Source organism: Periophthalmus magnuspinnatus, chromosome 1 (genome assembly GCF_009829125.3).
Source record: "Periophthalmus magnuspinnatus isolate fPerMag1 chromosome 1, fPerMag1.2.pri, whole genome shotgun sequence".
Classification (NCBI taxonomy): Eukaryota; Metazoa; Chordata; class Actinopteri; order Gobiiformes; family Gobiidae; genus Periophthalmus; species Periophthalmus magnuspinnatus.
The window spans coordinates 24,941,035-24,953,534 of NC_047126.1; the positions used below are offsets into that span (position 1 = coordinate 24,941,035).

Consider the following 12,500-nt stretch of genomic DNA (forward strand, 5'->3'; position numbering starts at 1 on the left):
TGTTCCCCCTCCAAACACCTTCATGCTTCTTACAAGCCCTTCTCCGAAAAGAATAGTAAGTGACATTAAACTGACTTTGTTAATTGGCACAGCGACAGTAGCATTAGCAGACTTGATAACTGGTTTCAAATTATAAGGGGGATGTATGATGTCAAGTTGCCCAAAAGGATAACAAAAAACAAACAAAAAACACATTTACATTAGTAATTTTATTTTTTATGAATAATCAATCTGCATTTTAGAGCACATGAAGAGGTCCACACACAGCGGTTTGATTTTGATTATAGACGGCACACATCACTACATAAATCATTAGCAAGAGTCAAAGCAACAAAAATCAAGTGTAGTAGCATGAGAGACACAGGGACATTTAGGTCTCAAAGAGGATATTTTGTTGGATAAACAACTGAAACCTTCTTCTAAAAAAAAAACAAACCTCTAAAACATTACATTCTTTTTTTTTTCTTCATTTCATCTAATAGATCACCATAAACTCTTTCAGAATGTTTGATTTGAGCTGGTCAAATTCTAAAGGTGCACTATGTAGCTTTTCTGATGGAGTGTCCACCACTTTCCTTTCTCCATGGAGATGTTTATGTCTGTGGAGAAAAGGAAGTGACATGACCAGGACAAGTTACAGGTCATGTCTGTGAAGAGGTGATCCTGGTCACAGTGAGAATGCATCAAGAGATTTGAGCAGTAAAAACACCTGTAACTGAATAAATGCAGACCCTCTATTAGAAAAGTTACATAGTTTTCATGGAGGCAAGCAGGTGGATGCTCTACAAGGAAAGTTGCATAGTGCGTCTTTAATAATCATTACATCCCTACCAAACATTAAACGTTTGTTTGCAGTGTGATCCCTGTTTATTTGTGTGGAGTGGGTTTGTACTCATTGCAGCGTGACCCGGTCAGATGCTGGTCGCAAGTTAGCGTGTAGCGCACCTCTACCCCTCCCTTCCTGCTGTTGCAGACGATGGGGCGGGTGCCCTGGGTGAGAGGGTGTAGACAGGAAATCAGGCGGTCGTCATGTCGTCGGTCCTTATCCCACACCTCAATCTTCAAGTCCGCGTGAGTGTCCACCTGCACAACACAAGCTTCTGTTAAGACAGACTGTGCAACGCACAAGTAGGATTCTCTTAAGAGGGCACATTATAAATATGTCCAGGAGAACTGGTTGAGACAGAGATGTCAGACTCAGGTCCGTGGGCCAAATTGGCCCTCGATATAAATACATTTAGCCTGCAAGATCATATCAAATATGTATTAGAGCTGGCCCGCTGGTAGCTGCACCAATATAGCGCATGCACTTCTAATAGTACGAATCCCAGAATGCTTTGCAAAGGTGTTGATGCCGGCCCCCCACCACTTCTGTTGACACTCATTAGCATCTGCTACCTGTCGCCTCACTCAAATTCAATCCACCCATTCTGAAAAACATGCAGATATTTTGTTTGGCCCACTACTTAGTCACAGTTTGTAATTTTGGCCCTCTGTGAATTTCAGTTTGACACCCCTGGGTTGAGGGGAAAACTAGCAGTACAAAGGAATACCATGCATTTCAGAACATGGAGATCTAAACTACAGGATTACCAAAATATGTCAATAAACAACAAAATATTTCAATTTTTACAAGAACATTATTTTACCTAATGATGTTACATTTGATAACTATGCCAACTCAAATTTCTATTTAATTGTAATATATTAAGCTGCCTCTATACATGAAGACCTTTGATATTACAATATCCCAATGTTACAGATAGAGTTTCCTCCCTAGTACATATACATAAGTGTAGAGATACTCACCACGCCCAGATCATAGCGTTCATTCCATCTTGGGTTATTGGACTTGATGACTCGAGTCTGGCGGTCGTGCGGTCCATACCACATCTTGACATAACTAGTTCAAGAGAAAGGAGCATGAACTAACAGTGTTTGTTATGAGCTCTTTGAGTTTGTCTTACCTCTCAGTTTTACCAATGAAGTCTCCTTTAAGTCCCCAGGCCCGGACTATAGTCACTGTGAGCAGACCACTCCACGCCCTTTTGGGACAACAGTTCACTCCACACGGTTTCTCGTCTTTTTTACTGATGCTGTTTTCCTTTAAACAGAAGTCAATATAGATTTTTTTTTTTTTTTTTCTAATTTTGTTGATGAATATATCTCTTTCAGGGTGTGTGCTGTAAAAATGTTTGTTACTTTATGTTTAAGAAAGTTTCAGGGCATACAAAAGAAGAGCAAACACTGAGCAAGGTTACATGTACATTCAGCAGATCAATATTTCTCTCCCTCTGTTGTAAGCGGAGGTTGAAAGTCATGATTTCCATTGTTTTGATTTGTCTGATAATTTGTATCTAAAGACCAATTGGGGGCACATCCTTTTTCAGGCTGCAATTTGTAATTGCCTTTTTTTCAACAAGTGTGATCTTAAATGGATTTACATCAGATTTACTTAGGCCTTGTGGGGGTATACTAAGAAATAAAGTGAAAAAAGAAAGACCAAATCGAGTGTGCTTGAAGGTCTTTCATAAAGCCTGTTTGGTCTCTATGAGAAACGACATGGTCTCTTCCAATCTCCTGGCCAGAGTTGGTGCAAAAAGCTTATAATCAATGTTAAGAATACTAATATACTGAGCAGCAGTATCCCATAGTATGGTCTCCATGCATGCCTCTTACTCTTTGTTGTATCTAACTTCATCAGTAAATTTAAATATCCTGTGCATATCAAATGTATATATGATATATAGATACATTTGTAACACTGAAATGTTTTCCAATATCTTTTCTGTATCTGTTACATGTAATCTTGTGTCCTCAAACAAACCAAAACCGCAAGGAATTAGATAACATTTGTACTACATGGACTGAAAAAGTATAAAAGACATAACTAAGACTATTTTGTTTCTATCAACTCCTACCTTCAGGTAGTCTACAATGGCGGCGTTCACATGTGGTCTCTTCTTTAAGTCTGGCACCAGGTCGGACATGAGTCGGAGCGAGTACTGCATTATGTCGGGGTGGTCTTTGAGCGACTGTAGCCACGTCTTATACTTCTGTGAGTTGTCGACGGGCAGGGAGAACTCTCCGTCCCAGCCCGTGCCCCCCACCACCTCTGTGTGGTGCAGGTGCAGGCCCGTGCTGGACAAGGTGGCCACATCCTTGTTCTGGAGCAGGTTCTGGCAGCTCTTGTAGTTTACAGTCCCAGATGCATCGTACTTGCCCAGGCTCAGGTTTATGCCCAGAGAGAGACAGCTATGTGCCTGTGTGGACCAAAGTGAGGTTCACTGTTATGGTAATGTGCTTTAATCATGCCTAACAGGACAGCACAATAAGGAACTGCACTCTCTGCTGGCAGTGGTGTCAAACATGTTACAGATAGTGTTTATATTTCATTAGCATTGTCAGTTTGCTTTTCCAGAGTTAATGTGACATATTATGCATGGTTGACATCTAAAGAACTTGTACTTAAGGATGTTGGTTCATTAAGCCCTCGTAACGGAAATTAATTGTTTGCTATTGACCCATCAGCCACTGACGTGAACGATGTCTGTGCTTTTTTCCTCATCTGGATATGACAGAAGTTTGATTTGCTTCTTCCACTGCTGTGTTTATAGTGCCTCACATCTCAAGATGGTGTGAGCACGGTTAGGTCAGGACTAACTGAGATGGAGGGTTTTACCAAATGATGCATGTTTTGCATATTAGGGGAGGAAACTCACCCAAACATGGAGAGAAACTCTGCACAGAAAATGCTGGGCAGTCCAGAAGTCGAACCCAGAACTTTCTAGTAAAATATGTTCTGTAGCCATTTAGCCACTGCGCTGTAGCTGCAGTTTTCAAAGTCAGTGGAATTGTGTCTTTTTTTAAGTCGTTTTTAATCAATATTTTATAGGTCAAAATGAAAAAAATTATAACATAATGATCTATGGGTGTCGTAGAGTATAACTACAGCAGACAAAGCATAATATGTCTTCTTGAAAGTTAAAGTGCCCTGTCGTCTGAGCTCTCCACTGCACTCACACGGTGATGAATGGGAATCATGATTGGTTCATGGTTCATGATTTGTCTAAGGCTTTATTTTGTTAACGTTTGAGTGTAGAGATGTATCGACATCAACTCGTGAGCTTCAGAATTGTAATCGAATTGAAACGTGAAACACCCATAAGTTTCCACCCCTAATTGCTCTGATACTTTAACAGAATGTAAAAGTACCTCAGAAGAGGAAAAGCCGTTGAGGGAGGACAAACAGGTTCGCACAGCCGTCACACGTCGGAATCGTCCACCCAAATATGCCTGTAAAAATAAAGACTATGAAGTATGACCATGACCAATGAAACTGTGAGAAGCACCTCTTCAACATTGTTATGGTAATAGTTCTATGTAGGCAATTGGAATAAAAACTCCCAGTTCTCTGTTTTTAATCCAAATGACTGTAGCTGATCTGGAAGAGGGAGTGTGGACCTTTAGACCACTGGCCTGCTCCTACCCCATGCAGCTTAACCTTCAGAACCGACCTTCTGAAGGCATCAGCACAACAGCACGGGCCCACTTCAACTAGAAACATCCTGCTCCCTCTTGTATGCCCCTAACAAATCCTACAACTATTAACAAGAAATATGAGAGAACAAGTGCCACATTGTGCTTAAATGTTTCAGTAGAGAGCAGTTCACAATCGCGCCTCTGGGCAGGAAAAATGTAGTGACCTGTTGGATGTAGTGTGTGCCATAGGTGCTGATAAGGCGTCTGTACTGGGCCTTGGTGTAGGAGTTGTATGAGGAGGGCAGCAGGGACACGTCCTTTCGAAACTCAGAGCTCAGAGGAGGAGTACTGGACACCCGGTATCTGCACACACACATACAAGGAGGGTTTTCATGCTTTTTGGGCACATTACTTTGACTTAGATGTAGGTGGGGCCTAGAGGGGGTATCCTACCTGTAGTGCGTACAAGAGGAGCAGTGGATACTAAAAGTAAACTTATCTTCTTTAGCTCTTGTTGATACAAAGTTGTATGCATCAGAGCGTGTCCCTCCCACCTCCAAGTCTCCATAGTCTTCCTGCTTCAGCCCCACCTGTCACAGAGGAGAGCGGTCATGTCAAAGACCATTTTCACTCTATACGATGCTGAGTCTCACATCTTACCTTCCAGTCACTGCTGTCTTGGTGAGTCATGGCACTGACCACTTTACTGCACACAGATCGAAAAGTTATACAAACACAGTTACAGAGTTGCCCCTTGGCTTAGCCTCCGGGTACTCCCACCGGGTTTCAGGTTACTAGGGGTTACGCCTCTGGGTTAGGGTTACTGATGGGTTACCTCTCTCATGGTTCGGCTTACTAGTGGGTTACCTCTCTTGAGATTAGAGTTACTGGTGGCTTACCTCTCTCAGGGTTAGAGTTAGTGCTTGGGTAAATTTACATTAGAATTACACTTGTCTTACCTGACTGAAGACTCCATAGTCTGCTTCATAGCGGATTGGCACTGAGTAATAGCTCGGAAATCTACTGCAGCGAGTGGCAGCTGTAAATGAGGAGAACATTTTTAACATCTAAGTGACCTTGGTGAGGGAAGTCTGGGTGTCCCTGCTTAGACTGCTGACCCAGCGACCTGACCGAGGATAAAGCAGAAGAAGATGGATGGGGCCCCCTTGTGGATGTGGGGTCCTCTGCATTTGGTCAGTTGTTTATAGAAGCGTGTGATTGTATGATAGCGCTGTCGTCCTTTTAGACGGCCAATGGTCATAGTCAACTGAAATGTTTAGTTATGTGATTACAAGTATATATGGACTACACCAGAAAGGAGAAAGCATGGAGTAGTGGGTTAGCTGGAGTTTTGGGAGTGACTGCACAGTGTAATCTGCCTTTTCACTTTATGATGGTGTTTAATAGTTTTTTTTTTCTGCATACATATTTGTATTTGCACAATATCCTGATCATTTCATTGTCAGTGTATTTATGCGTGGAGCATGTCATCAGTTTTCTTTAGTGTTCTTCAGCTCTAATGCCTGGTCGCCTGCTTTAAAACAGTAAAGGGGACTTTTCTTATAGACCTGTAGTACATTGTACTGTTGTCACAATACTAAAATTTCAAACTCTGTTTCGATACTAAGGCGTTGACTCAATACAGATTCCGATAGTCTTTCTTTAGACAACAGAATGTGATCTTCAACATTAAATCATAGTGCGTTCTTTTATATTACCATGTGACCTTATATCTGTGTAAAGTGCCCTCAGTCGTCCAGGCAAGTTCCATACTGGCCCATGGGTATATTCTAGTCCATGTGGTCTTATACTTATTCTGATCCAGCTCAAGATCATTCTAATGCTGTTCAGGAAACATTTCCATCCTGTGACAGACTTTTATAGTATCATTACTTGTCAGTATTATCACTATCTAGTTTTAGTATTGATTAGTACCTGATTTTTGATACTTTTAAAAACCATAATTTACTGTACATTAGTAACTAGTCCTTCAACCTTGCTATAGTGAGTTATTCACCATTTTAGCTATTTTTATTTTTTTTTATTTGGTCTATAGAATGTTATGGTGTCATATCTGAAACTATTTGTTTAATGAGTTTTGGTTGCTTCTCTCACCTTCTGCAGTTGGTTTTCCTGGAGAGGGTTTTCGATCAGTTTACAGGTGCCATTTGGGGTCATGTAGGTGGTGACATCGATCATGTAAGCCCCTTTCCTCTTCAGGGTGACGATGTCGTAGCCCTCACCCATCAGGTTGTATCCCGGGACAAAGGGGGCGCTCTTGCACACTTCATCTGTGCCGATGTGGTTACAGCAGTGAGCCAGAGACAGCAGCCCCGTGAGGAGGGAGAGAGACAGGGGGACAAACGCCATGGCCTGGGATGCACATGCACACAAACACGCATATGTCTACAGAAAGGTTTTTTGTATGTGTACAAATCTTTGCAGGGCAGAGGGTTAGAAGCCAGAGGTACTGCAGGAGAGCAGGGAAGTAAGAGTGTTTTTATACCAGAGGACAGGATTGAAACTGGACAGACCGCATTCAGTGTGAACAGACTGGCACAACCACTTTTACCTCCCTCAAAAAAGGTGGAGGTGTGTGTACAGTTTTTCGAGATCATTTAGTTAATCAAAGGTTGTCATTTGGGGTGTTTATTTGGGCGACAGTGGCTCAGTGGTTAGAGTGTTGGTCCCCCAACCCGAAGGTCGGAGGATCGAGTCCCGCAAGTTCTGTCGTTGTGTCCTTAGGCAAGACACTTCACCCACATTGCCTAGTATGAAAGTGGTGTGTGCGTGAATGATAGGTGGTGGTCGGAGGGGCTGATGGCGCAGATTGGCAGCCTCGCTTCCGTCAGTCTCCCCAGGGCAGCTGTGGCTACAATAGTAGCTTACCATCACCAAGTGTGGAAATGAATGAATAATGACAATAGTGTAGCGCTTTGAGAGGCTTTGACAAGCCTGTAAAGCACATTACAAGTGTAAGTTGTTATTATTATTATTGTTTTCATCTTTTGAGCATGTTTCTGTCACGATGCCTGTTTTGCCTGTCCTCCTGTGTCCTCTCCCCCTTCCCTACCTGTCTGCCTGGAGCTGGGAGGAGTCCCTGACTCCTGCACGCACCTGGTGCGCATCACCTCAATCACCGTCACCTGCTGCCGAGTATTTGAGGGCTCAGCAGAATACACTCGGAGCCAGATCGTCCGCGTGTAAACGTGAATGCTCCAGTTTAAGTCTTTGTATTTTGTTACCTGCTTGCTTGCCTCTGACTGGATTTTTGCCATTCCTCAGATGCCTGTTCTCCCGCTCGTTCCTGCTCCTGCCTCTGCGCGCCAGCTCCGGTAAAGTTCACCCTTTGTCTTCGCCTCTTGTCCCGTCCTCCACCTTGGCTCTCACCTGTTGGATTATTCCTGCTCGGTCTCTCCTGGTCCTGTTCCTGGTCCCGTCTTGTCCCGGTTCTGGCTATCTCCGCTCCCGCTCCGGTTCTGGTCTGTCCTACCTTGTCCCGTCCTGCGCCCGCCCGCTCTGCCTCCTGCACCTTGCCCCCAGTTGTGACTATTACTATTGACTTTGAATCCCGCACCTTGTAAATAAAACATTGTAAATCTGTCCCAAGATCTGCATCCTTTGGTCCGCACCTACACCCACCGTTACGACAGTTTCCTTAAAATTGAGCTAAATAATCCTCCCTCCTTAATCTATTTAGTAAAATCATCAGTAAAACTTGACATTGATGAAGAGGTTTGTATATGACTGAGATGCTTTCAGTCATATGCACAGACTTTGATGGTTTAGTCATTATGGGTGATTTTGATGTATTCATTCATCTACATGCTGCCCCGATGTGTTACCCCCTAGATTCCTAAAGTCTGTGTTCAACAGTTTACTATCACCACTTAAAGGCACAGTTAACATGTCACTTAAATCTGGAACATTCCCAAGAGCTCTAAAAACTGTGGCTATCAAGTCTCTCCTAATGAAGAGACGTCTTGATGCCACAATTGTGAGCAATTACCAACCCATCTCAAATCTGCTGTTTTTAATCCTCGTTATTTACCACTGGCTTATTAAATTTCTCCAAATGAACAAATCCTTTGATGTTTTCCAATCAGGTTTTAGGCCCCACCACAGTACTGAGACTGCTCTTATCAAGGTGATAAAAAACACCCGCCTGAACACTGAGTCTCAGTCTTGATCCTGTTAGACCTGAGTGCTGCCTTTGACCCTGTGGATCATGGGATCCTCTTACAGAGACTAGAGGACTGGGTGAGCGTGGCAGGATGAGGTAGGGTAGAGGGTTAGAAGCCGGAGGTACTGCAGGAGAGTGTTTTTATACCAGCGGACAGTATTTCAAAAATTCAAGTTTTTGTCGGAAAAATGGAAATTCAATTTTAAACTGGAGAGACCGCATTCAGCGTGAACAAACTGGCTCAACCAGTTTTGCCTGCCTCAAAAAGGGTGGAGGTGTGTGTGCAGTTTTTCCAGATCATTTAGTTAATCACAAGTCATTTGGGATGTTTTCATCTTTTGAGCATATTTCCTTAAAAAATTACCTTAACAACCCCCCTCCATACTCTACTTAGTAAAATCATCAATAAAACTTTGACAGTGATGGAGAGGTTTGTATATGACTGAGATACTTTCAGTCGTATGCGCAGACTTTGATGGTTTAGTCATTACAGGTGATTTTGATGTATATGTATCCATGAGACTCATACATTATAACACTGGTGCACTGATGATGGAAATTATACACTTTGAGAATGCCTCATGTTTTAATGGTAATGATTTGCTGAATTCTGTGACTTTGAGTGTTTTGAATTTCCTGGACACCGTTGCCCCAAAGAAGATTAAAATGGTTAAAGATGAGCAGAAAGCACCTTAGAGGAATGATGACTTGGTCAGGGCACAGAGAAGGGACTGCTGGAGGGCTGAGCGGGAATGGCGCAAGTCAAAACTCCAGGTTCATGCTAAGAGTTATAAAGAAAAAAATGTACATGTAAAACCACAGTTTATGTAGAAGAAGGGAAAGGAATTTTTCGAACATTATTGGAAGCTGCAGTAACAACTCTCTTGTCCTGTTTGCAGCGGTAAACAGATTAACAAACCCTCCAACTCCGCTGATATTAGAACTAATTTCTACATCTAAGTGCAATGAGTTTGCAATATTCTTTAATGACAGGGCACTAAAAATGCCATCAATTCCACAACACAAATAACATCCCTGCAGCCACTGAGACACTTAGAGCTGATTCACTTTGCACCTGTAATTGACAAAACTGTCAAAGATATCGTCAACAGTCTGAATTTAGATTCCACATGCTGCCTCAATGTGTTACCCACTAGATTCCTACAGTCTGTGTTCAACAGTTTACTATCACCACTCACGTGCATAGTTAACATGTCACTTAAATCTGGAACATTCCCAAGAGTTTTGAAAACTGCAGTTATCAAGCCTCTCCTAAAGAGCAGTCTTGATGCCACAATTGTGAGCAATTACTGACCCATCTCAAATCTGCCGTTTTTAGTCCTCGAAAAAGTTGCTTACCAACAGCTTATTAACTTTCTCCAAATGAACAACTCCTTTGATGTTTTCCAATCAGATTTTAGACCCCACCACAGCACCGAGACTGTGCTTACCAAGGTGAGAAATGACATCCGCCTGAACACTGCAATCAAAGTCTCAGTCTTGATATTGTTACATTTGAGTGCTTCCTTTGACACTGTCCATCATGGGATCCTCTTACAGAGACTAGAGGACTGGGTGGGCATGGCAGGCTGAGCAGGTTGGTGGACAGAGGGTTAGGAGCCGGAGGTACTGCAGGGGAGCAGGTAAGTAACAGTGTTTTTATACCAGGGGAAAAGATTTCAAAAATTCAAGGAGGAAGTACTTTGGAAAAGTAAAATTTCTAAACTGGAGAGACTGCATTCGGTGTACAGAGACTGGCTTAACCAGTTTTACCTTCCTCAAAACGGGCAGAGGTGTGTGTGCATTTTTTGAGATCATTTAAGTGAATCACAAGTTGTCACTTGGGGTGTTTTCATCTTTTGAGCACGTTTCCTTAAAAAATTAAGCTAAACAATCCCTCTCCATATTCTACTTAGTAAAATCATCAAAAAGACTTACAGTGATGGAAAGTTTGTATATGACTGAGATGCTTTCAGTCATATGCACAGACTTTGATAGGTTAATTATTACAGGTGATTTTGATGTATATGTGGATAATGCCGGGAGACACAGTCCTTCGACATCCCTCCAGCAGGTCCTGGGTCTTCCCCGGGGCCTCCTCCCGGTGGGACATGCCCAGAATACCTCCGTAGGGAGGCGTCCAGGAGGCATCCTGAGCTGATGCCCGAGCCACCTCAGCTGGCTCCTCTCAACGTGTAGGAGCAGCGGTTCTACTCCGAGCTCCTCTTGTGTGACTGAGCTCCTCACCCTATCTCTAAGGATACACCCAGCCACCCTGCGGAGGAGGGCGGTCGCTTGTATCCACGCTCTTGTCCTTTCGATCATTACCCAGAGCTCATGACCATAGGTGAGGGTAGGAACGCAGATTGACCGGTAAATCATGAGCTTTACCTTGCGGTTCAGCTCCTTCTTTACCACAACGGGCGATACAGCGACCACATCACTGCAGACGCTGCACCGATCCACCTGTCAATCTCATGCTCCACCCTTCCCTCACTCGTGAACAAGACCTTGAGATACTTGAACTCCTCCACTTGAGGCAAAGGCTCTCCAACCACCCGGTGAGGGGAAGCCACCTTTCTCCGATTGAGAACCATGGCCTCGGATTTGGAGGAGCTGATTCTCATCCCAGCTACTTCACACTCGGCTGCAAACCGGCCCAATGCCTGCTGCAGGTCCTGGTTTGATGAAGCCATCAGGCAACATCCTCTGCAAACAGCAGAAATTATATCCTGTGGTTCCCGAACCAGACCATCTCTGGCCCCTGACTGCGCCTAGAAATTCTGTCCATAAATATGATGAACAGAACCAGTGACAAAGGGCAGCCCTGGCAGAGTCCAACATGCACCGGGAACAGGTCTGAACACAGCTTCTGCTCCGGTCATACAGGGATCGGACAACCCTTAGCAAAGGGCCCTGGACCCTATACTCGCAGAGCACCCCCCAAAGGACAACACGAGGCACATGGACGAATGCCTTCTCCAGGTCCGCAAAAACACATGTGGACTGACTGGGCAAACTCCTATGAACCTTCAAGGACCCGATGGAGAGTATAGAGCTGGTCCAGTGTTCAGCAACCAGGACAAAAACCACACTGCTCCTCCTGAATCCAAGGTTCGACTTTCGGTTGGATTCTCCTCTCCAGTACCCTGGAATAGACCTTACCGGGAAGGTTGAGGAGTTTCGATTCCCCTGTAATTGGGAGCACACCCTCCGATCTCCCTTCTTATACAGAGGGACCACCATTCCGGGGTGCCAGTCCAACAGTACTGTCCCCGACCGCCACTCGATGTTGCAGAGACATGTCAGCCAAGACAGCCCCACAACATCCAGAGACTTGAGGTACTCGAGACAGATTTCGTCCACCCCCTAGAGCCTTGCCACCGAGGAGCTTGCCAACCACCTCAGAGACTTCAGCCAGGGTGATGAACAAGTCCACCTCTGGGTCCCCAGTCTCTCCTTCCACCGCGAAACAACATCCTCAGTTGCACTGTAAACAGTGTTGGTGAATCACTGTTTCTTCCTCCTGAGATGTTGGACAGTTTGCCAGAATCTTTTTGAGGCCGTCCAATAGTCCTCCTCCATGGCTTCCCCGAACTCCTTCCAACCCAGAGTTTTTGCCTCTGCGACAGCATGAGCCGCAGCACACTTGGCCCGCCGGTACTCGTCAGCTGCCTCAGGAGTCCCTCGAGCCAACAAGGCTCGACACGACTCCTTCAGCCTGACAGCATCCCTTACTTCCGGTGTCCACCACCGGGTTTGGGGATTGCCTCCGTGACAAGCACCGCAGACATTACGACCACAGCTACGAGCAGCCGCATCAACAATAGAGGTG

At 44.3% G+C, this 12,500-nt stretch overlaps 1 protein-coding gene across 1 annotated transcript; it reads right to left on the reverse strand.

Annotated features, from left to right (window-relative positions):
• Positions 1–637: 637 nt before the first annotated feature.
• On the reverse strand, positions 638–6,852 carry LOC117369914 (perforin-1-like). Its single transcript, XM_033965261.2, has 10 exons — positions 6,598–6,852; positions 5,442–5,521; positions 5,143–5,188; positions 4,936–5,072; positions 4,707–4,845; positions 4,216–4,296; positions 2,922–3,263; positions 1,968–2,104; positions 1,810–1,903; positions 638–1,083 (listed from the first exon to the last, which is right to left on the reverse strand). The coding sequence occupies exons 1-10, from the start codon at positions 6,850–6,852 to the stop codon at positions 868–870; spliced, it is 1,527 nt and encodes a 508-aa protein (XP_033821152.2). The 3' UTR covers positions 638–867.
• Between the last annotated feature and the right edge of the window lie 5,648 nt (positions 6,853–12,500).

Excerpts from the sequence above, each read along its gene's own strand:
- LOC117369914 (XM_033965261.2), bottom strand. The coding sequence starts at position 6,852 with ATGGCGTTTGTCCCCCTGTCTCTCTCCCTCCTCACGGGGCTGCTGTCT. Across the intron at positions 2,105-2,921 it reads CCATTGTAGACTACCTGAAG|GAAAACAGCATCAGTAAAAA; the intron begins GTAGGAGTTGAT and ends TTCTGTTTAAAG. Across the intron at positions 1,904-1,967 it reads TTCATTGGTAAAACTGAGAG|TTATGTCAAGATGTGGTATG; the intron begins GTAAGACAAACT and ends CTCTTGAACTAG.